The sequence below is a fragment of the Argentina anserina genome, chromosome 3, assembly GCF_933775445.1.
Source record: "Argentina anserina chromosome 3, drPotAnse1.1, whole genome shotgun sequence".
NCBI lineage: Eukaryota > Viridiplantae > Streptophyta > Magnoliopsida > Rosales > Rosaceae > Argentina > Argentina anserina.
In genome coordinates, this window is record NC_065874.1 from 4,297,866 (window position 1) to 4,320,202 (window position 22,337).

At 39.8% G+C, this 22,337-nt stretch overlaps 6 protein-coding genes across 8 annotated transcripts; 4 read left to right on the plus strand and 2 right to left on the minus strand.

The window, feature by feature from the left end:
* Positions 1-487: 487 nt before the first annotated feature.
* Positions 488-1,576, plus strand: LOC126788714 (metalloendoproteinase 3-MMP-like). Its single transcript, XM_050514730.1, has 2 exons — positions 488-908; positions 1,071-1,576. Exons 1-2 carry the CDS (start codon positions 488-490, stop codon positions 1,574-1,576), a joined length of 927 nt encoding a protein of 308 aa, XP_050370687.1.
* Positions 1,577-2,693: 1,117 nt separating this feature from the next.
* On the plus strand, positions 2,694-9,425 carry LOC126786555 (probable starch synthase 4, chloroplastic/amyloplastic). 2 transcript variants are annotated; one of them, XM_050512405.1, is made up of 16 exons: positions 2,694-2,992; positions 3,083-3,293; positions 3,381-3,414; positions 3,520-4,627; positions 4,703-4,754; positions 5,250-5,390; positions 5,482-5,557; positions 5,633-5,817; positions 5,933-6,127; positions 6,215-6,286; positions 6,494-6,703; positions 7,355-7,480; positions 8,125-8,274; positions 8,365-8,426; positions 8,526-8,601; positions 8,796-9,425. In XM_050512405.1, the coding sequence occupies exons 1-16, from the start codon at positions 2,835-2,837 to the stop codon at positions 8,970-8,972; spliced, it is 3,033 nt and encodes a 1,010-aa protein (XP_050368362.1). In that variant the 5' UTR covers positions 2,694-2,834; the 3' UTR covers positions 8,973-9,425. The 2 variants fall into 2 exon arrangements, with proteins under 2 accessions (XP_050368362.1, XP_050368363.1); XM_050512406.1 differs by having other exon boundaries at positions 5,268-5,390.
* A 432-nt stretch (positions 9,426-9,857) lies between these two features.
* LOC126786160 (chlorophyll a-b binding protein of LHCII type 1-like) lies at positions 9,858-10,754 on the minus strand. The gene has a single exon (XM_050511900.1). It carries the CDS (start codon positions 10,712-10,714, stop codon positions 9,926-9,928), a length of 789 nt encoding a protein of 262 aa, XP_050367857.1. The 5' UTR covers positions 10,715-10,754; the 3' UTR covers positions 9,858-9,925.
* A 1,889-nt stretch (positions 10,755-12,643) lies between these two features.
* Positions 12,644-13,641, plus strand: LOC126789102 (chlorophyll a-b binding protein of LHCII type 1). The gene has a single exon (XM_050515169.1). The coding sequence runs from the start codon at positions 12,691-12,693 to the stop codon at positions 13,480-13,482; it is 792 nt and encodes a 263-aa protein (XP_050371126.1). The 5' UTR covers positions 12,644-12,690; the 3' UTR covers positions 13,483-13,641.
* A 142-nt stretch (positions 13,642-13,783) lies between these two features.
* On the plus strand, positions 13,784-17,349 carry LOC126789103 (uncharacterized). Its single transcript, XM_050515170.1, has 4 exons — positions 13,784-13,948; positions 15,388-15,967; positions 16,064-16,774; positions 17,211-17,349. The coding sequence occupies exons 2-3, from the start codon at positions 15,917-15,919 to the stop codon at positions 16,706-16,708; spliced, it is 696 nt and encodes a 231-aa protein (XP_050371127.1). The 5' UTR covers positions 13,784-13,948; positions 15,388-15,916; the 3' UTR covers positions 16,709-16,774; positions 17,211-17,349.
* LOC126789100 (LRR receptor-like serine/threonine-protein kinase FLS2) lies at positions 17,102-20,989 on the minus strand. 2 transcript variants are annotated; one of them, XM_050515168.1, is made up of 3 exons: positions 19,056-20,989; positions 17,673-18,968; positions 17,102-17,533 (listed from the first exon to the last, which is right to left on the minus strand). In XM_050515168.1, exons 1-3 carry the CDS (start codon positions 20,806-20,808, stop codon positions 17,193-17,195), a joined length of 3,390 nt encoding a protein of 1,129 aa, XP_050371125.1. In that variant the 5' UTR covers positions 20,809-20,989; the 3' UTR covers positions 17,102-17,192. The 2 variants fall into 2 exon arrangements, with proteins under 2 accessions (XP_050371125.1, XP_050371124.1); XM_050515167.1 differs by having other exon boundaries at positions 17,673-20,986.
* Positions 20,990-22,337: the final 1,348 nt, after the last annotated feature.

Below are 22,337 nucleotides of genomic sequence, written 5' to 3' on the forward strand. Positions count from 1 at the left end.
AATTGTTCAATGTTTAAATGAGAAAAAGCTAAGGGATAACGACCTTCTCATGTCCTAGATCAATCGATAATTAGTTTTTCTTATATACTACGTACCCTGTATTTGTTTTCCTAGATATTGATCATGCATGATTTTAACTTTGGTTAGTTTGCCTACTTTTATTCTGCATGTTCTTTCGATCAGTTTTCCTTTTATTTCGTTTGCAAAGTTCTCTGCGTCAACAATTTAAACCTAACTGATAAGTCTGATAACAGAAACCGAACTGATAATGAGTGTTGCCAAATGTTAAGCTCAACATATTCTGGCAAGAATGTTTTTTATATGATTTCTGCTTGTTAAGCTCAACAGCGATCTATATGCATGACGTTCACCAACTCTGTGGGAAGACAATTGATCACACTCCATCTCTTACTATCGCCTTTAAATTCCATTGCGAATATGAGGCTTCTGCAACGACGTCCATGCATGCATGCTCTATCTCGAAGCAATGACACCAAAATCTGATATTTCTCTTTTCATAGTCACCCTTCTTCTCCTCCTCCTCACCCTCTTTTCTTTCCTCTCTAACGCATCGGCAAAAGAACCCCTTAGCAAAAGCTCATCTCCGTTTAAGTTCATTGAGCATCTAAAGGGGTGTCACAAAGGTGACAGGGTGAAGGGAATCAATGAACTCAAGAAGTACCTACACAAGTTTGGTTACTTGAACTACAAGAACCACGTCCATTTTGACACCGATGATTTCGACGAGCTCCTTGAGGAAGCCATCAAGACTTACCAGCTCAATTTCCACCTCAAGGCCACCGGAGTGTTGGACGACAAAACCGTATCAAAGATGATGATGCCTCGTTGTGGTATGCCTGATATCATCAATTTCTCCTCATCCATGCGATCAACCAGGATCAATCGCGGTACGCATTTCATCATACTAAAAAAAATTGATTATGAACTTAGTTATAGGGTAGCGTAATTTGCAGACCCTATCTTACAATCTACACGCTCTGACATTTTTTTAATATAGAAATGTAAAAAATTGATGTATTAATTGCTTCTCTTGATTAATTGTTTTACAGGTTCAATTCATATAAACTCTGTTCACTACTCATTTCCAGATGGAAATCCAAAATGGTCTTCCGCTAAGTTCAATCTCACTTATGGTTTTCTCGCTAGCACCCCATCCCAAGCCATGGGTCCTGTGGCAAAGGCTTTCGCAACTTGGGCCAAGAACACTCACTTCAAGTTCAGCAAGGCCCAAAGCGGGAGTGCAGATTTGAAGATTAGTTTTGAGAGGAGAGCTCACGGAGACCAATATCCATTTAATGGGCCTGGTGGAGAACTGGCCCATGCTTTTTACCCGCCGGACGGGAGACTCCACTATGACGCAGAGGAGAGTTGGTCGGCGGGGCCTAAACCAGGTACTTATGACTTGGAGAGTGTCGCTTTACATGAAATAGGGCACCTTCTGGGACTTGGGCATAGCTCAATAGAGGGAGCTGCCATGTACCCAATCATACCCGAGGGACAATCTCTTAGTTTGAAGGGAGACGATCTTCAAGGAATTAAAGCTTTATATGGTTGAGGAGTAGTGCTCAATCAAATAAATCAAAGCGATGTAGGTTGTGTTGCTTATTACTGATTATCAAATAATGTATCTGCTCTAAATAATAATGATAATGTACTGTTCACTAAATTTACCACTAATTAAGTTCTCAAGTTTAACACAACAGAAGGAAGAATTAGCATTAGTTTTTTTTTTAATTATTGAACGCGTGCATGCCTCCAACGCTCACTCAAGAGATAAACGAAGCATTTACACCTAGTTATATTTTACGTTTGATTTGTTTTACTACAAGAGTTTGAGAAGTAAACACACAAAATTGATTTCCTAACAAAACATATAAGATACTTGTTTGTTAGATAGATGTAGAATGATAGTGTTTAGCCAAAGTTACCAAAAGTACAAAATTCAACTACAAAATGGTTAGAAATATATGAAACTGTGTAATTATTTTGTGTACCCGCCACACTACGTGACACTGCTATGTGGTGTACCCAACCAATTATATTACGTCTTGATATAATTAACATGCATGCGATGAAAACTGTAAAAGTTTATTTACATATAAGAACCAATCAGAAACAATCAGAAATAATCACAGTAAAAAATGGACAAATAACATTAAAATAGTACGTCACATGAGATATGTGACGGGTATATATAATAATTTCTCATGAAACCAATCACAATGTGGCAATGTGCATCATGGACTCAAATGTAGAACGAGCAGAAATAATAGTAAAACTATTTTCTTATTACTCTGTCACTAATCCAAGTGATCGAACCAATTCACAATTACTACAAGAAAAGTTTGATTTATTAATTACGTGATAAGTAAAACACACAAAATAACTAGTCTGAGTTGAATTCACAACCTCCTACTTATCCGATCATGAAAAAGATTACAGAAGCACAGAAATCTCACTTGCAAACTCATGTTTCACACGTACACACAAACGAGTCAATATTTCATAAGAAAACACCCCCACACAAGACGAAGCTTGGACTGACCATTCGATTTTTAGGTAAGGCCGTTGAACCCACATTTTCCTGTCCTCCTCCACCTCATTATACTTTCACTAATCCTTTTTCTTTTTCCAAATTGAATAACAAAAACAAGCAAATGAGGTAAAAACAAATCACTAACGAAAGAAAGCAAACCGAGAAGATTCGAGTACCTTTCTGAGACTTGGCTGTACATGCTTCACACTCCACTTTCTCAACTCTCATCACCGATCCAAACATTCAATCCTCTCTCTCCGGCGCCGGTTGATCATCGATGGCGGTGAGGCTGACGTCCTGGTTCGTCAGCCAGGGGATTAGCATTTCCGGCTCCAACTCCAACTCCAGGTTCTCTCATTCAGCCTCGCGCTTCTCCTTCGCTTCCTCTCCGGCTTCTTCTTTTTCCTCCTGTAAGCTCCGCCACCGCAATCTCAGGTACTCTTTCCAACTGTTGTAATCGATCAGCTAATTTACTCGTTCTAAATTTCAATTGAATCGCAATGACGATTTTAGGTCTTTTCGCAGCTGTACTTGTGTCCAGAAGAGGCCGAGAGTGAGGAAGAAATCCTCGCTTGGACAGTCTTCTGCGGATTTCCAGTCAAACGGAGAAGACGAGTCGGAATCGGAGGCTGCTTCGGTCCCTGTTCTGAATTCCGAAAGCGTATCCGATGATGATGTTCAGATCATCAGCTCAAATGATTCGATTCCGACTGCTCTGACTACATCTGCTCCTTCGGTATGAGCTCTCATCTATTTGAATTTGTTTATAATCTTGATTTATTATGATCTATTTCAACATTTCCTAAGTGTTAAATTTACGCAGGATTTGGTTGCGATGATAAGGAATGCTGAGAACAGTATGATGTCATTCTGCTCTAGTCGTTTGGTTTTGTGTTTGTGACTGTTTTTGTTGTGGATGTGATGATATATATATGTGTGTTAATTTGCTTTGTTGGTTGTAGATATTCATTTACTGAATCAAGCGCGAGTTAGTGCTCTGCAAGACCTTGACAAGATTTTATCCGAGAAGGAGGGCTTACAGGGAGAAATGAATGATTTGGAAATGAAATTGGCGGAGACTGACGCGCGGCTCAGGGTGGCTGCTCAAGAGAAGGTAAAGATGGAGCTCTTGGGAGACCACTTGAACCAGATGCGGAATGAGCAGAATTTCAACGGTGGTGGTGGTGGTGATGTGGAGAGAAGCAACGGGGTTGAGGTTTTTGAGAGTGAAAGTGATCTTTTTAATCAAGAAGGTTCTTTGCCGTACAAAAGTAACATCAATACGCTTGTAGCCAATCTTAGTTCGTTGAGATTAGAAAATGTGTCGCTCAGGAATGATATACAGGAACTCAGGGAGGAGCTCAATAGTGTGAAAAACACTGATGAACGTGTGGTCATGCTCGAAAAACAACGTTCGGCTTTGGACTCGTCCCTGAAAGAGTTGGAGTCCAAATTGCTAGTTTCTCAAGAAGATGTTTCCAAACTTTCCAATCTGAAAGTTGAATGCAAAGGTTTATGGGAAAAGGTGGAAAATTTGCAAGTACTTCTAGATAAGTCGACCAAGCAGGCAGATCAAGCTATTATAGTGTTACAGCAAAATCAGGAGATTCAAGAAAAGGTTAACAAATTAGAAGAATCTCTTGAACAAGCTAATGTGTACAAGGAGTCATCAGAAAAGATGCAACATTATAATGAGCTTATGCAACAGAAGATTAAATTAATGGAGGATCGCCTTCAACGTTCGGACGAAGAGATACATGCTTATGTTAAGTTATATCAAGAATCTGTGGAGGAATTTCAAGATACCTTAAATACTCTAAAAGAAGAAAGCAAGAAAAGGGCGATGGATGAACCTGTTGATGATATGCCATGGGAATTTTGGAGCCGTTTATTGCTTGTAATTGATGGTTGGTTGTTGGAAAGGAAAATATTGGTTGATGATGCAATGGCTTTGAGAGATATGGTATGGAAGAGAGATCGACGGATTCATGACTCATACATGGCATGCAAAGAAAAGAATGTAAATGAGGCGGTCACTACATTTCTTAGACTAATATCATCACAAACAAGGTAAATTTTCTACTACTGAAATGTAAGAGGTATTTATATTTATCATGCTAATTAATTAGCACTGTTGATTTTTAGTTCAGGATTGCATGTTGTTCACATCGCAGCAGAGATGGCGCCAATTGCTAAGGCAAGTTCAGTTAACCTCTGTTGGTTTTTATATCCTTGCTTGATTTCTTGATAAATTGACCGCTTAAACTACTTTTAGTACTATCTAAAATACGCATCAGGAATGTGCGGATCCTAATTCACATCCCTAAATTCAAAAGTTTCTCTTATCAGTCGGCATAGGGGCCTTATGAGGATGTTAGATTTGGACTTCCTACACTACAATTTTAGTTCAAACCCATCCCTGTTGTAATAGAAGTCTGCAGTGCTCTTCATGCCTTCTTGAAAAGGTTTTTATTGCATTTTTATCGCATCTAGTGTAGCTTTTGTTTTCTCCTTGATCTGCTGTTGCTGTAAAGGTGAAGGATGCTGTAATTAGGTTCACTTGCGTATTTTCTCTGTGAACTAGGTCTATCATTTGTGAAAGAGGTCCTGGATCATACATTTGCTTGATATATGTTGATATTAAAATAGATTTTTTTTATTATATATTTTTGTTTATTTATGTATGGGTCAGTGGTCTTTTATTTTGCAGGTCGGTGGTTTGGGTGATGTTGTAGCTGGTCTTAGTAAAGCACTGCAGAAGAAGGGACACCTTGTGGAAATTATTCTTCCCAAATATGATTGCATGGAGTATGATCGTGTTCGAGACCTAAGGGTATGTTGTGTCTGTTAATTTTTATTTTAAATATTGATCGTTTTTCTACAGGAATATCATTAAATTCTTTAGTGACATTTGTCCTATACAGGCTCTGGATGTGGCAGTAGAGTCGTATTTTGATGGTCGACTATATAAGAACAAAATATGGGTTGGCACTGTTGAAGGTGAGTAATTTCAATGTATCTGTCTGCACTTCATTTTAGCACTGCATTCTCACCATATATTTTTTGGTTCTCCAGGTCTTCCCGTATATTTTATTGAGCCTCTTCATCCCGATAAGCTCTTTTGGAGAGGACAGTTTTACGGAGAACGTGATGATTTCAAACGTTTTTCCTTTTTCAGTCGTGCAGCCCTTGAGTTGCTTTTCCAAGCTGGCAAAAAACCTGACATAATTCATTGTCATGATTGGCAGACAGCTTTCGTGGTATGGACCTTTAAGCTCAATTTTTATTTCTTTGACACTACGTCTCTCTCTCTCTCTCTCTCTCTCTCTCTCTCTATGAGACACAAATTTAGTTATCGAGTTGGTTCTTTTCTAGGCTCCACTTTATTGGGACTTATATGCCCCAAAGGGATTAAACTCAGCTCGGATATGTTTCACCTGCCACAATTTTGAATACCAAGGCACTGCACCTGCTTCAGACTTGGCGTCTTGTGGTCTTGACGTTGCTCAGCTAAACAGACCTGATAGAATGCAGGACAACTCCGCACATGATAGAATCAATCCTGTTAAGGTATATAGTAAATGGATTTATTTCATATCAGCATACTTTCAGGTGTAAACGCTGATCCCTTTTACATTTTACGCTTCTCTATGTCAGGGTGCAGTAGTATTCTCTAATATTGTGACAACGGTTTCACCTACTTATGCACAAGAGGTGCGGACTGCTGAGGTATGGCTTATTCTTTTGACATTATGTTTGACTACTTGTATATTGAGGCTGGAATGGACTTAGATCAGGCTCCTTGTGTAGTTTCTGAAGCTCTTCATAGGAAATTGACTACTTGTACATTGATGATCAACTTATCATAGTAAATGTGTTAGTTGCATCAGCCTTATTCTCACTTGTTGCATTAAACTGTATTATCTATGACTACAGGGTGGACGTGGTCTCCATTCAACACTTAACTTTCATGCTAAAAAGTTCATTGGAATTCTCAATGGAATTGATGCTGATGCATGGAATCCTGCCACCGACGGATATCTCAAAGTACAGTACAGTGCTAATGATCTGGAGGGGAAGGCAGAAAATAAAGAAGCTCTTAGAAAGAGTCTAGGGCTTTCTTCTGCTGATGTTAGGAGACCATTGGTAATTGCATTTTCTGAAGTTCAAATGCTTCACTTTGTTGTGCACTATCTTAGTTTTCTAATTATGCATGTTTTCCCAGCTATTTGAAAACACTAGATTTTACTACATTAATACCATTGTTTTTTGGGTTTTATGAGAAATCATACATAAGAAAATAATATAATAGATACAGCTCTGTCATTTGTTTTTTCATTCCTACAGTTTCCTTGGAGCTTTATACTAAACTCAACTTGTTCATGCATGTTTGGAAATTGCATACATGGTCATTCTTACAAGGGCGGAACCCCCTTTTGTACAAAGTTTTTTCTTACCTATTGTACAATGGTCAGAGGCAGTCAACTTTAAGTCAATAATTTTTGTTCGAAAGGCATACTTGGGCAGTGCTATTCTTTCTTTACTTTTGGAACTTGGTAGTAGTCAACATGTCAAATAGCTTATACATTAGCTTTTGCTCCTCTGTTTAAGTTAATGTATCAATTTCTGTTAATTTGCTCTGCATGTAAATCATGTCAGAGATTCTGACAATTGTATCATTGGTACACGACTATACGTGCATCATTGTTTTATTTTTTTGTTATTTATTTTCATTAAGCATGACTGTTGGTCAGTGAAGCTAGGTGAATACTTGAATTTCTTTGATCTCTTGGATAGGTGGGATGCATAACGAGGTTGGTGCCACAGAAAGGTGTGCATCTCATCAGACATGCGATTTATAGAACATTGGAACTAGGAGGGCAATTTGTTCTTCTGGGTTCAAGCCCCGTACATCATATTCAGGTACTTCTCTACCTTTCTTTTATTATTTTATTTAGGCTATTTTCCCACCTGGTGTTATTGATAAACTAAAATCGGCTTATAAATCTATTTATCAGTTCTCTAGATATTTTGATATTATTCTTCTAGATTAGGGCTCATATTTTTTAGCCTCCTGATGTAACCTTATTACTATAAACTCAATGAAAAAGGTGAGCTTACTAATAAAGCTAAACCTATCCTATCTATTGCCTCTCTATCTTCCATTTATTATTCCTCCCTGACCTATCCTTTCAAGACTTTAACTCAACTTGGTAATAGAATACAAAATTTTGAGCTCAGATCTCCGCAGTTGCAATATGCAGTAGTCTCTCATGCTGGATTCTAGTGGCTTGTTTGCATGCTTAACCATCCGTTTTGAGCTCAAATCCTTGCGACATTAATTTACTTGCTGGTTTTTAGTGGCTTGTTTGCACATTTATGCAATCAGTAAGTGGTGTATAGTGGCTGTATTCTTCTATACATGGTTGTGTGAGCTTAGTTTTTTCGTTTGAGAGAATGTATGTGCTCAGTTGTATCTATCTGTTCTAGTGAATCACTAATTCTTTGTTTTTCATACTTATCTGAATAATTTACTTCAGGATTTCTTCTTTTATTTTGATCTGCAGAAGGAATTTGAGGCTATTGCAAACCATTTTGAGAATCATGATCATATTAGATTGATATTGAAGTATGATGAAACTATCTCCCATTCCATTTTTGCTGCTTCTGACATGTTCATCGTTCCATCAATCTTTGAGCCTTGTGGACTTACACAGGTGAAGTTTTTCTCTGCCCTGTGAAAATTATCTCAGCAGATCATCAATTCTGAGCTTTCATATTAACTTCCTCTTTTCTTTGGTTTCCAGATGATAGCAATGAGATATGGTTCTATACCCATGGCAAGAAAAACCGGTGGTCTGAATGATAGGTGGGCGCTTAATGGCTAATACATTATGTAACTTGCATTAAATAGTTTAAGTTATTTGCTTCTATGGAAACTTTGAATTACTAAATCTTTCTTGTACAGTGTCTTTGATGTTGATGATGACACCATACCTCTTCAGTTTCGAAATGGATATTCATTCTTGTCCCCTGATGAACAGGTAAGAACCTCTACTATATCCTTAATGCATTTATAATTTGATCTTCTCTCTTATCTGCCATTGATGCTGGAGGCTTCAAATCTGATATAATATCTTCTCCTCTTCTTTATGTTGTAAAATCTCTCGAGTGTCCACTTCAGTATTCATATCATTCCAGTCTACAACATAATGTATACTCAAGTAAATACTTCCAGGAACTAAATGGTGCTCTGGAACGTGCATTTAGACACTACCTAAGTAATCCTGAGAGTTGGCGGCAGCTAGTTCAGAAGGATATGAACATAGATTTCAGTTGGGATACTTCTGCTGCACAATATGAAGAACTCTACTCCAAGTTGGTGGCCAGAGCAAGGTCGAAAGTTTGCCCTTGATCTCTAGATGCTGCTAAACCAGACATCTCCACGTTTCATCCCCTGGGATATACTCTGCTTCGGACTCTGATAAGTTGGAGCTTGAACTGCTATTTTATTTAAGAAATCTTAGGAGCAGGCACAACAACAGCTTCAAATATTTGTACGAGTTTGACTCTGGAAGCGACGGGTGGTTTTAAGATGCTCTGTTCTGTCATCCAAATGCTCATTCTTTAACATTACGATCACTATTTATATGTTCAGGCAACCTCTTTCTTTTATGTATACTACTTACCAGGTTCTTATCTTTGTATGCCTTACATAGGCCGATGTGCCTTTTCTTTACGGCTTTCACATCCCTGCCAAGCTTGGATGTAACACTATCTTGACGCAAGATATAGATGAGATATGTAAATAAATAAAGAGAAAATTCTCACCATTTTTCGGCACACCAATGTCATTTGATTACTTGAATTTTCTTCAACGTTTTTAGGTTGTGCATCTTTCTTCTGTTGCCTCTTATTTCGTTTGGCAGCCCGATTCGTACGCAGCCAGCAACACCAGTACATTTGGGACTTAAAAAGAAAGCTTATAGGTTGTGATTTTTGCACCCGATAAATAGTCCTCAACTTCAGGGTCTCAAATTCCGATCAAACTTGTTCATCCTTTGAGGGATAACAAAAGGGACAAAACCTCCAATCTTGTGAGGAAAAGAGTCGTTGGTTTGTTTCCCGCGTAAATTTTGCAGGTGATAGACTGATTATTCATGCTATTCCAATATTGGACCTTCCAGTTTGATTACCATTTCGATTGAAGTTTAAGTATCTTCTTGTTTGATGAACATTAGTGACCAGTAGCTATCTCAAATAATAGGATGAAACATTGTTGCACAAAGTTCAAATGAAGTTGTCCATTGATTGAAACATTTACATCACCGACAACACAACAAACTAAACGTAACAACTCCAGGCTCTTCACTTTCCGGGAGCAAAGTTGGTGGCGTATGACCAGGCATTGTTGTTGACCGGGTCAGCAAGGTGGTCGGCAAGGTTCTCCAGTGGTCCCTTTCCAGTAACAATGGCCTGAACGAAGAAGCCGAACATAGAGAACATGGCCAACCTACCATTCTTGAGCTCCTTCACCTTAAGCTCAGCGAAAGCTTCTGGGTCATCAGCAAGACCCAATGGGTCAAAGCTGCCTCCTGGGTAAAGTGGGTCCTCAACTTCTCCAAGTGGGCCTCCAGCAATTCTGTATCCCTCAACTGCGCCCATCAGGACGACTTGAGTGGCCCAGATGGCCAATATGCTCTGTGCGTGGACCAAGCTAGGGTTGCCCAAGTAGTCAAGACCGCCCTCGCTGAAGATCTGGGCTCCGGCCTTGAACCACACGGCCTCACCAAACTTGACGCCATTGCGGGCCAAGAGCTCAGGGAAGACGCACCCAAGAGCTCCGAGCATGGCCCACCTGGAGTGGATCACTTCGAGCTCACGGTTCTTGGCGAAGGTCTCAGGGTCGGCTGAAAGCCCAGCGGTGTCCCAACCGTAGTCACCGGGGAACTCACCAGTGAGGTAGCTCGGGGGCTCACCAGAGAATGGGCCCAAGTACTTGACTCTGTCTGGGCCGTACCATGGGCTTCCAGAGGAAATAGACTTGGAGGCAGTCTTCCTCATGGAGATCCTTCCGGTTCCGAAAACCTCGGCGGGGGCAAGTTGCACGGCCTTGCCGGCAAATGTGGGGGAGGAGAGAGCCATGGAAGCAGCCATTGGAAACTTGTGAGTAAGAAAGTAAAGAAATGGAATAGGTGAGAATGATGAGTAGTTGTGGTGATAGGTAACGAGCATTATGAGCTTAAATAGGACCAGACCCCTTATCTTAGAAGATCAATAGCTCAAGTCTCATTGGATGTGAAATTTTGAAGTTTGATCTCCTTGGTGTACTTGGCACCCTCAACACCACCAACATTTACAGTGTGACAAAAAAATCTTAGAGAACAATTTAATAGTACCACTAGTTCTTCCAATTGGACATTGCCAGTTGATCAATATCGATAGATAACCTTTATCTGGTAGAAGAGATAGTATGGGATATTGGTGTACGACCAAAGCACTGATTCCACCAGACAAATGTCACTTCAGATTTGCCCTAATCAGGACCCCTCGAGGGTTTGCACTGATAGCCATGAGTGAAGATTGATCTGTTTCTGTAGGGTCTAGTGCGCCTTAGAGACTTCTCAATATAAGCAGTTGTTGTGAACAAAATAATCAATAGCAATCGTAATTAGATCTGAATGCAATTCTTGACAGGTAACAAACTCAACGCCGAAATTGTGTGGCTGTTTTTCTTTTCACATTAGTGATGTCAAACTAAGATTAATCAAACATAAGTTCTTGACGGTCAAGAACATGAACTCGCAAGATAAGGAGGCTTCAGACCCTTAGACTTTGATCTGTTTCAAGGTGAAAATGATCGCGAGTTTGATATCGAAGTCACGAAGTGGAAGAAATGATCGATCGAGGATGAGATATTTTTCGTTTCTGCAGCTGGTGAGATATTTCGCGAAGAGGTTCACTGTCTGCCACTCAATTCTTCTTCAACCTTTTCTGGGATTTTACTTTGCTCTCAGTGACCGTTGAGACATCGTCACATGTCTCCGATATCCCTCCAACCACACACACATCATTACTCTGTGACCGATGTAGCTAGCTCGATCATGCATGCACCACCCTCGATCAGTCTCAGACTTACCTTTCAAGCTACCTATTATTCATAATATGTTAAACACTTATTATTCATAATTTCATATGGTCATATTAGAGATGCCATTTGATCATGCATGCCCATCCTTGTCTATATCAACGGGTTTGTGACTAAGGAACCTATTACAATGATGGGTTGCATGACCAATGATGTAAACAGTAAACTGAAGACATTAGACAATCACTATGATCTTCAATATATACACGTACATCAATATACACTGGAAACTGTGTTAGCTATTTCAGAAGATGTTGACTAGATATATATATATATATATATATATATATCTCTCTCTCTACAACGATATTTTACACAGATCAAGCTACTTGCTAATATCTACATTTACGACTCTCTATCTTGTGACTTTTACATAAGTCTCACCATCAAAACAAGCCAGAAAAAGTCTTCATATTGGGGTATTGAAGTTGTCAATTTTTGGTTACATCCTAGGAACGTATAGGATCGTTTTAAATTTTGAAGTGTACCCTAGCGTCTTGATTTTTGAAGGCTGTTTCGATAATAATAAGCTTTCGATGTTCCTATGGTCGAATGTAACCCAGAGTTTTGAGGCATTGCCAAATTGCCCCAAGTCTACTCCATCCCATTCAAGCCTTTCAATATTAACCATGTTAAGGTCCCATAGTAGAGATATCAACTGAACCACACGAATATATTTTTCAAGGTTGTTCGCTTTCATATTCATGTGGTTGCCAGTAATTTGACGCTAGAAACTCGAATTGTGGTCACAGACAAGAAATTTGATATTAGGACTTGGTAGACTAGTCTACTAGAGGGTGCCATGTGGACAGAGCACAACAAAATCAGAATCCTCAAGACCAATGAGGATGAAGTTTTAGATAGCCTAAGATAAGGAGCTTTGATCTCAATACCCCCCTATTAATAATTTACCAACCGGTCACCATTTTCATCACTCTCAATTCCAACTATCTAAGCACATTAGCTCCTTTTCTCTCTATCACCAATGGCTGCTTCCACAATGGCCCTCTCCTCCCCAACATTCGCTGGCAAGGCAGTTCAGCTTGCCCCGGCCGAGACCTTCGGAAGTGGAAGAATCTCCATGAGGAAAACCGTGTCCAAGTCAGTTTCCTCCGGAAGCCCATGGTACGGCCCAGACAGAGTCAAGTACTTGGGCCCATTCTCTGGTGAGCCCCCGAGCTACCTCACTGGTGAGTTCCCCGGTGACTACGGTTGGGATACTGCTGGGCTCTCAGCCGACCCTGAGACCTTCGCCAAGAACCGTGAGCTCGAAGTGATCCACTCCAGGTGGGCCATGCTCGGAGCCCTCGGGTGCGTCTTCCCCGAGCTCTTGGCCCGCAACGGTGTTAAGTTCGGCGAGGCCGTGTGGTTCAAGGCCGGATCCCAGATCTTCAGCGAGGGCGGGCTCGACTACTTGGGTAACCCTAGCTTGGTCCACGCACAAAGCATCTTGGCCATCTGGGCCACCCAAGTTGTCCTGATGGGCGCCGTTGAGGGATACAGAATTGCTGGAGGCCCACTTGGAGAAGTCGAGGACCCACTTTACCCAGGAGGTAGCTTTGACCCATTGGGCCTTGCAGATGACCCAGAGGCTTTTGCTGAGCTCAAGGTGAAAGAGCTCAAGAATGGTAGGTTGGCCATGTTCTCTATGTTCGGCTTCTTCGTTCAAGCCATTGTTACCGGAAAGGGACCAATAGAGAACCTTGCCGACCACCTTGCTGACCCAGTCAACAACAATGCCTGGTCATACGCCACCAACTTTGTTCCCGGAAAGTGAATGAGGCTTTAAGAGACTTGTTAGTGTCCTCATTTGAAGTTTGGGTGGGATTTGAGTGTGGGATCTGTTCATGTTGTAGATTGGTTTATGAACCACCCTAGTGTTTCGAGAATGTGAATTATTATTATATGGAAATCTAAATGGAGTAAACTTCTTATCTTTCTCTGTTGTTTCAATTATTGCCTTTACATTTATTTACCGTACTACCATAGCTTTTACTACAGTAACTATACTGGGCCGGGTTGTAATGGGTCTGGTTGCTCCTGCAATTTGTGTCCGGAGCTTTGCTTCTGTATTCTTCTCTTGAAACAGAAACATATCAGAGTCGAAAGAGAAAGAGAAAGAGAAAGAGGGAGATGTAGAGGTAGAGAAGAGAAAGAGGAGCAGCAATGGGTGGGCGCTTATGATAGAGGTACGATTTCCAGTCAGAAAACTGATGATAGAGAGAGAGAGAGAGTACGAAGCTGTAAGTTTTATTGTGTTTCTCTTTTGGTTGAAATGAACTTCGAACTTGTTTCGATTAGTTGTTTACTCCGATTGAGAGTGACTAGTTGTTTATTTCGATCGGTTGTTTTTCTTTTGATGTTTTCGGTATTTGTATATTATGACTTGCTTCGGTTTCACCTCCTCATGTTTGCTTGGGATGATAGTCTTTTTATGTGTACCAATTGAGTCAGGTTGATGTAGTGAGCTAAAACTAAGAAGTCATATTGGAATTTGGTCGTACGCTAAAAAGTTTGATGTACTGTCTATGAGATCTGTAAGTTGTAGCTTTCAAGTTGAGCTTTGGTCAGATTGGTTTAAGATGCTGTTAAGGTGGAAGAAACTTACAGGAGAAAGTTTTATCTCAGTAACTACTGAAAGAAAAAAAAAATACAAATAGCTTATAATTGCATTTTCAGGTAGCTCAAATAAATTTGAATAAGGATGGATCCATCTCTAAGAACTGTTGTGTCAGACTCCCTGTTTTATGATGTTATCTGCCATTGTACATAGCTCCTCCTCTGGCTCATTCTATGTGTTTCCAATATTCGAATCTCATTTTTATGATATCACCAAATACAATAATTCAGTCACACAATGATAGTGAGACTTTCAGATCTTACTGTGTATATCAAGGACACTGACAAATTAGTAATCCTGGATTTTTATTTCCGTGATATTGGTGGTGTGGGCAATCTTCTATAACTCTATATGCAATTCTTGACTGGTGTTAAAGTGAAAACCTTGCTTCATGGAGAATTCAAATTGGTAATAAACGTTTTCATTTGTAAATGTCTCATATATGTATGACAATTGGCGTACTTGATAACTGATCAACTAATTGGATATTGGGTTATTTTGTTGTAAAAATGATAGTTTAGTGACTCTTATCATTGATTAAAATGAATTAAGGAAAGCCTGTCTAGTGTAGGAAAGCAAAACTGAACTTTGTTAATTTGGACTGCAAGGTAGCCTTTATTGGTTTCCTGGTGATTTGATCTACATGGAGTGTCTTTCTTTCTCATTTCCTGGGTGATTGTCTTTTTTCTTTCTTTCTCTGATATGCGAATGTACTATATTTTTAAATGAGGTTTACAGTAGTCCCGATAAGATTATTCTATAATCAGCAACTGAAATACTTAGGCTTAGTTCTTCTTACTCTGTTTCCAGCAGTTATGTAGTAGTGAAAGCAACTTAAATGGAAATTGTGTTCATACTTCCATTATGGTCATTTGAGAAAGCCCTCTAATGCCTTTCGTCTTTCGGTCTCTTTGAAGCTACTTTTTATCAACTAAAACATCACCGTTTCTTTTCTCCCCAATTCTTCTCTACTTAAATTTTACTTGAGTATTGACCAAAATTTTTTTTACTTGAGTAACTGTTCTCCATTTACTGATCATTTTATCTGTCTTATTGTTGCAGTGGCTTATTATAGGATGATCAACTCTACAGGAGACTGGTGCCCAAAGTTAATAAAAACGCTACCATGTTAATGGAAACAGTTGCAGCATGTTGTCAAATCGGTGCGGATGGTTCAGGTTGTATTTCATTTTTGAGCGAGCTTAATGAAAGATTGCATAACTATCAGTTCCTTACCAGGTGCACTAATTTCTTATGGTCTTCTATAGTATATACTGAACCTGTTCGTCAAGATTACGTCCTGAAAATTTGAATCAATTTTTTTTTGTTGCTACAGAATATGGCATGGTAAAAAATGATCCAGTGTGTGCTATTTGATCTTCACCGGGAGTTGGATATATTCATCAGTTCAACTCAATCGATGTCTGCCATTCTTTATTTAAGTTATCTGTCATCCTTTACTTTTAAGTGAGGACAAGACATGATGAAATAGATTTGCATTCCATTCCAGTTGTTTAAAGAACAATATAGAGACTGATGCCCCCTCCCAGTACCCGCAGCAAAGCGCGGGCCACCTAACTAGTAATCAAACATGGGAGAAAGAAGACATCTGCACTTCAATTTCTTCTCTTCCCTGAAACAGGTTCATCAATTTCTTTGTTACCCAGATTAAAGTCTTTGTTTTTTTGTAGATTTGGTGTTGAATTTGGTTCTGTTTTCTTGGGTTTTGATTGGATAGGTTGAGAAAAGATTGAAATTAGAGAACTCATCTGAGCAATTTACTTCATCACAATCAAAATTGGTAGAAGGCCAGAAGTTGTTTACAGAATCACTAGGCTCACCCATCTACCTCGATTTGGATCACTCCAACAAGAGCAGTACACTCCAAGACAGTAGTGAAGCCCCTGAAGCATTTCTCTCATGCTCTCCACAGTTCATGCAAACTCAAGAGAAACCAACTCAGCCAAGTTCCCCCAAAACTACCAGTGACAGTGAAGTTGAAGCTGTGGACGATATTGAAGAGTTGATCCAGCTCTTGGGTTTGTCTAGCTGTCAAGAAGGAGATGAAGAAAAGGCTGGTTTGAACTTGAAGTGTGGAGGGAGTGAAAGTGGGGGAAATTCTTGTCATTGTGAAGGCAGGTTTTATGAGAAGATTGTTGGGGTGAAGGGACCAAAGTATCAGAGAGAAGTGGAGAGGTTAAAGGGTTGGATTAACTACTTCTTGATTGGTGATGGGGATGGAAAGATTGAGCCTTTCAGGTTGACACATTTGCTTTTGAGTAAAGCTGCTTTTGTTTCTGAGGGTGCTGATCATGGTTTTGGAGGGTTAGACTTCCCTTCTACGATTACAGATTTTCTGCGCAATGACCCTCCAACAGAGTAATATGGCACAATGTACTCATTGTTAGAAGATGATGCTTCATAGTTTCATATATCAGCTTGATGTAAGGTAAGGGTGTTGAGAAAATATATTAGCAGAGTTTCTTTGCAGAAAAGTTCTAAATCCTTTTTCCAGCAATAGTATGATTGTTTCCATCATATATTACATTTAACGTTATTGCGAGCAGGAGGAAAGCAGTAAGATCATATGCAATATTTTCCTTTTTATCTTTTATGCTTTGATTTATTCAAAAAGCTTCGTTGTTCTGCAAGTAACCTCTGGACTTATGTTAAGATCAGGATTTGACTTACAAAAGCATGAATTAATTTTCTTGTATGATCAAGGATTATCATTTCACAAAAAAATCAACATTGTTATATGATGAGCACTGTTCCGTTTCTGATACAAGTCATACAACTTTGCAACTTCAATTCAATCTGTTCAATATTCATAATGCTAAGAAATACTTTTGAACTTGTTTCTTAAATTATATTGCCTTTTTCAGTTTCAAAAGGGTGGACAACACCGCATTCATAATAGGCCGCTCCTCGGGATTCTGGGTGGTGCAAACCAAGGCTAGCTTGAGCAGCTCTTCTGCACTTGCCACTTGTTCCTTGGAGATATCTGAAGTTAGCATTGGGTCCAGAACTTCAAGAAGCGAATCTGATCCATTGGCAAGGGCATTCTCCACTAGTTGGTGCAAGCTCATTGGCAGCCCATTCTCTTCCATGAGTCCTGTTGGCCTTTGTCTTGTCAGTAACTCCATCACTATTACACCAAAGCTGAATACATCTACTTTGGTTGTGATTTTCTTCATGTATGCAAACTCTGCAGACATACATTTTACGCATATGAGCACTAGCAAAAGCAATGTCATTGTAGTTTCAGAAGAAGGGTGAAACTTAGAAGGGACTATGAAAGTAAATGGAGATTAGTTCATTATTAAGAACAGCTAACAAAATGTCACCTGGTGCCAAGTAGCCGATTGTTCCTTGGAGAGCTGATGCTGTAGAAAGGCTACTCCCATCCTGAAGATGAACACCCAACATTCTAGCTGTTCCAAAATCACTCACATGGGCCTCCCAATCATCATCCAACAAGATGTTAGAAGGTTTCAAGTCGCAATGAACAATGGGAAAATCATAGCCTGAATGTAGGTAATCCAATCCACTTGCTATAGAGACCAGAATATTGATTCTTCGAGAGAATGTCAATTTCCACTGGTTCATCGCATCTTCATGTATGATGTTCTCCAGGTTCCCATTTTCCATGTACTCCAGAACTAAGGCCTTCAATTTCCCACTCTCCCATGCATAGCCGAGTACCTTCACCAAATTCCTATGCCTCAGTTGACTCAATGTCTTGATCTCTCTGTTAAAGCATTTATCTGATTCAACTGAGAATTGCTGGAGATTCAAGCTCTTTATAGCTACAATCCGCCCATCTTCCAGTCGACCTTTGTACACTGTACTCAAGCTGCTTGCACCTAGAATGTTCTCTTTGCTGAAAGAATCGGTGGCATTTTCTAAATCCTTTGGATCAAACCTCTCGAGTGCCGAAGCTGTAGCACACTCTGGTTCTGGATTTTCAACCTTTTCTGGCTTACACAATTTGGTAAAACGGTTGAGGAATATGAATATAATCACTAGAATGAGAAGCAAAGAAAGAATTCCAAGCGCCACGAGAACGTAAATGGTTTTCTTGGATATGTGGTGTGAACTTTTCTTGCATGTCTTAAGCAGTATGTTTCCACAGAGGTCTGGGTTTCCTACCAAGTTTGATGCATTTTTACTTCTGAATAGTGCGGTGTCCGGAACAGGGCCCTCAAGTTGGTTGAAAGAGAGGTTCAAGTGTTTTAAGGTGGTAAAATTAGTAAAGCTCTCAGGAATAACTCCCCTCAAAGAATTCTGGGAAAGATCAAGGGAGCTGAGATGCTTCAAGTTTGTCAACTCTTCTGGGAGTTCACCATCTAAGTTGTTCCTTGAAAGGTTCAAGCTTGTGAGGGCGTCCATCTTAGCAAAGGCTTCAGCTTGAATTGGCCCAGAGAGTTTGTTACCTGACAGATCAAGAGAGTACAAGTTCCTGCAGCCTTCTAGCACGGTAGGAATCATTCCTGAAAGATTGTTGTTGGAAATGTCAATGGCCTGCACCATTTCCAACATGCCAAGCTTGTCTGGAATGCTTCCATCGAAGAAATTGTTTGAGAAATTCAAATATATCTGCATGCTTTTCATCCCTGAGACCACAGACCCTGGGATGGGTCCTGAGAGATGATTGTGAGAGAGATCAATTTTCGTTAGCCGATTAAGGTGAGCCATGCTTTTTGGAATGGAACCATTGAGCATGTTACCTTGGAGGTTTAAGTATGAAAGCAACTCGAGTTTTGAGATGGTATCTGGAATTGGACCGGTCAGTCTGTTCTGCTGCAACTCAAGTTCAGTCAGCTCTTTTAGCTCAAAAAGTTTCTCGGGGATAACTCCTTCCAAAGCATTGTGATCCAGGGATAGCCCTTGTAGGTGAGAAAGATTAGACAGCTGTGGTGGAACTGGACCTGAGAATATATTTTCAGCAAGTTTCAGTATTATAAGTTGGCCCAGTTGGCCAATCTCTGGTGGAATATGTCCGACCAATGAATTGGAGAAGGCTCGCAACCGCCTGAGATTGGAAAGTTTTCCAATTCCAGGTTTCAAATAACCGCTAAAGTTGTTTAGGCTCAAATCTAGAGTGGAAAGAGTTGTGCAATTGAAGAGGTCATCTGGGATTTCTCCGGATAATTTATTTGATCCAACAGAAAAGAAAGTTAGATATGGAAACTGCCCTAGACCCTGAGGTATTTTCCCAGTTATTCTATTATAAGCCAAGCTCAAAATTCGAAGATTGGTACAGTTGGTTATACTAGATGGTATGGATCCTTCAAGAAGGTTGTTATTCATGGAGAGGTTTTTGAGATTATAAAGTGACCCTATGTCTGATGGAAGCTCCCCTGTTAGAGAATTTTGGCTCATTGAAAAAATTGTCAGATTTGTCAAGGTTGTCAAGGATGAGGGGATCTCTCCAGTAAACTTATTGGAGTGTAGGGTCAATATTTGTAATGATCTCAAAGATCCAAGCTCTGATGGTACCATCCCGGTTAACTCATTGTTCGAAAGTTCTAAATGGGTTAATGATTTCAGCTGAAAAATGGAGAGTGGTATTGTGGAGTTGAGCCTATTCTTGTACAATCTCAATGTTTCTAAGTGAACCAAACTTCCGAGCTCAGATGGGATGCTTCCGGTGAAATAATTGCTGTAAATATCAAGGTTAACAAGCTTCTTACACCGACTAAGATCAGATGGGATTTCCCCAACAAAGGAATTCTCAAACGCTACCAGTTGTTCTAAATTTGACAGATTTCCCAGCTCCCTGGGTAGTACACCGGACAGCTGGTTTTTACTCAAATCAAACCTTTTGAAAGCTGCCAACTTACCCATGGAAGTAGGTAATGAGCCTACAAATTTGTTGGCACTTGCTAGAAGAAGCTGGAGATTAACAAGATTTCCTATGTTTGATGGGATTTTTCCAGTGAGGTTATTAAATTCTAAACCAAACAAAGATAAGTTTCTGCAATTGCAGATGGCATCCGGCATGCTTCCACTTAAAAAGTTATCCCCCAAATCTAATAGCTGCAGATTACCAAGATTTCCTAGTTCTGGTGGAATTGAACCCGAAAGAGAGTTTTGATACAGAGAAAGTACAGAAAGTTGTGAGCATAGTCCCAGTTCAGCTGGAATATGTCCAGTGAATGAGTTTGAAGTTAGATCAAGAACCTGGAGGCCTGAAACGTTTCCAAGGAAGGGTGAGATCACGCCTTCGAGCTGCTTTTCCACCAGAGATATTGAAATAACTTGATTTGTCGTGGGGTCACAGGCAATGCCAGACCAATTGCAGTGATGGCTTGCTTCTGACGTCCAATCTGCAAGTGTTCCGTTCGGGTCGCTGGTGATGGATTTCTTGAACGCATTCAGGGCCTCGACTTCAACCTCCAAGTTCGGCTGAACTGATAGAACAGTAAGTAGAGCAGAACAGACTATGACTATGGCCAAATAGACTCTCTGAGACTCCATTGTATTGGATAAACCAGCTGATGAGAAAAGAATGATGATGAAGCTCTTTATATAGATACACTATCTAATCCATGGTTCCCCTGACTACAGAAATCTGATGTGGACTCACATGAGTCAAATCGTCAGTGATCAAAAAGGAGGAAGAAAATGTGATTCTTTGAACCAAGTTTGAGCTTACAATATGACTTTGAATTCCACCTAAAATGACAATATCTATCAGTTGCCTTAGAGATAAGCATGTACTCCTTTAATTATTGTCGATTTAGTTTTGAGTATAATGACATGAAACTTATAATACAAATATATGGGAGGCATGTGATGCAGGAATGAATGCAGTGTGAGACTGTGAGCTAGTTTGCGTCTTTGTGTGCTTATAACGCGGTTTAGACTATATACAGTGTGCGCAATAAGCACAAGTTATATACAGTGCGCGCAATAAGCACAAGTTGCATATAGAGACCAAAGTAATGAGCTGGTTTAGCTCTGAGTTCTGTGTTTTTGGATATGTAAAAATAATATAACAAGTGCAGAGTTTGGATTGAGGCCGGCAGAAAATGACAGGGTTGAAGATTTTAGATTCGTTTAAAAGATTGGTCAGGAATGGCCGCCATCATGATCATTTGGGTTGGTGATGAAGAGTGTAAACGAGTTGTTACAGTGTACTTCGATCGACATCGATTTCACTATCATGTTAGAATTCCGAAACAAATGAAGAGATTAGAGACCACGGGTTTACTAATCCATTCCAAACCGTGTATTCTATTTCAGGAAATCACCAACTTGATTGAATGCACTCAACTCGTTTTCACCAAATTGTTAGGTTTTGAGAGAAACTTCTATACATCGTTTGGTTCGTAGATTAGGCACTACACGATTTCTCATATGCATGCAGGCCAAAGTTGTCAAACGTTTTACTTTCCTCATAAGAATAGGAAAATGGCGAGAATCAGTTGCTAGGGTAGTAGTGAGATAATGGTAATTATGGAAATTGGAATTAGCATCACCCTCACGTTCGTTTCATGTTCTTATTCAAAGTTCAGTGCTTTGCGTTAAGCATGATCCAACTCCCACACTATTATAGTCGGTTCAATGTGACTATCCACTTCCTCATGCTAACAAGTTATGACCATAACATGACCCAACTTACAACCAATTAATCCACCTTAATATGACAATTAATCACTATCAATGAGATTGGACTATATATTTGCACCCTTACCAACTTTTCAGTGTCACACTACTCAGTTTTGTTATCTCTCAAAACACCAGGACCTTAAAACAAAGTTATGGCTCAACCAGTCGGTGCTTCATCCTCATCTCTTTCCATTCTCTTCATTTTGTTCTTGTTCATCCTCTTCCCTGGTAAAATAGCTCAATCTTTCTCTAACAATTTTCAGTTGCACATTCGTTAAGTGCTTAGAATTTCCTCCATTGCCTTTTGCATTCTACTGAATTTTTTTTTGCTAGTGTGAATACTTTAAACTTATTTGTTACTGTACAAATTAAAGTTGATCGAACATCTAATCTGA

What these genes read in the sequence shown, in the direction of transcription:
- LOC126788714 (XM_050514730.1), top strand. Translation starts at nt 488, where the DNA reads ATGACACCAAAATCTGATATTTCTCTTTTCATAGTCACCCTTCTTCTC. An exon ending in ATCAACCAGGATCAATCGCG is followed by an intron (nt 909 to 1,070) that starts GTACGCATTTCA and finishes ATTGTTTTACAG; the next exon opens with GTTCAATTCATATAAACTCT.
- LOC126786555 (XM_050512405.1), top strand. Translation starts at nt 2,835, where the DNA reads ATGGCGGTGAGGCTGACGTCCTGGTTCGTCAGCCAGGGGATTAGCATT. An exon ending in CTAATATCATCACAAACAAG is followed by an intron (nt 4,628 to 4,702) that starts GTAAATTTTCTA and finishes GTTGATTTTTAG; the next exon opens with TTCAGGATTGCATGTTGTTC. An exon ending in ACCGGTGGTCTGAATGATAG is followed by an intron (nt 8,427 to 8,525) that starts GTGGGCGCTTAA and finishes TTTCTTGTACAG; the next exon opens with TGTCTTTGATGTTGATGATG.
- LOC126786160 (XM_050511900.1), bottom strand. Translation starts at nt 10,714, where the DNA reads ATGGCTGCTTCCATGGCTCTCTCCTCCCCCACATTTGCCGGCAAGGCC.
- LOC126789102 (XM_050515169.1), top strand. Translation starts at nt 12,691, where the DNA reads ATGGCTGCTTCCACAATGGCCCTCTCCTCCCCAACATTCGCTGGCAAG.
- LOC126789103 (XM_050515170.1), top strand. Translation starts at nt 15,917, where the DNA reads ATGGGAGAAAGAAGACATCTGCACTTCAATTTCTTCTCTTCCCTGAAA. An exon ending in TCTTCTCTTCCCTGAAACAG is followed by an intron (nt 15,968 to 16,063) that starts GTTCATCAATTT and finishes TTGATTGGATAG; the next exon opens with GTTGAGAAAAGATTGAAATT.
- LOC126789100 (XM_050515167.1), bottom strand. Translation starts at nt 20,808, where the DNA reads ATGGAGTCTCAGAGAGTCTATTTGGCCATAGTCATAGTCTGTTCTGCT. An exon ending in AATCGGCTACTTGGCACCAG is followed by an intron (nt 17,534 to 17,672) that starts GTGACATTTTGT and finishes GTATGTCTGCAG; the next exon opens with AGTTTGCATACATGAAGAAA.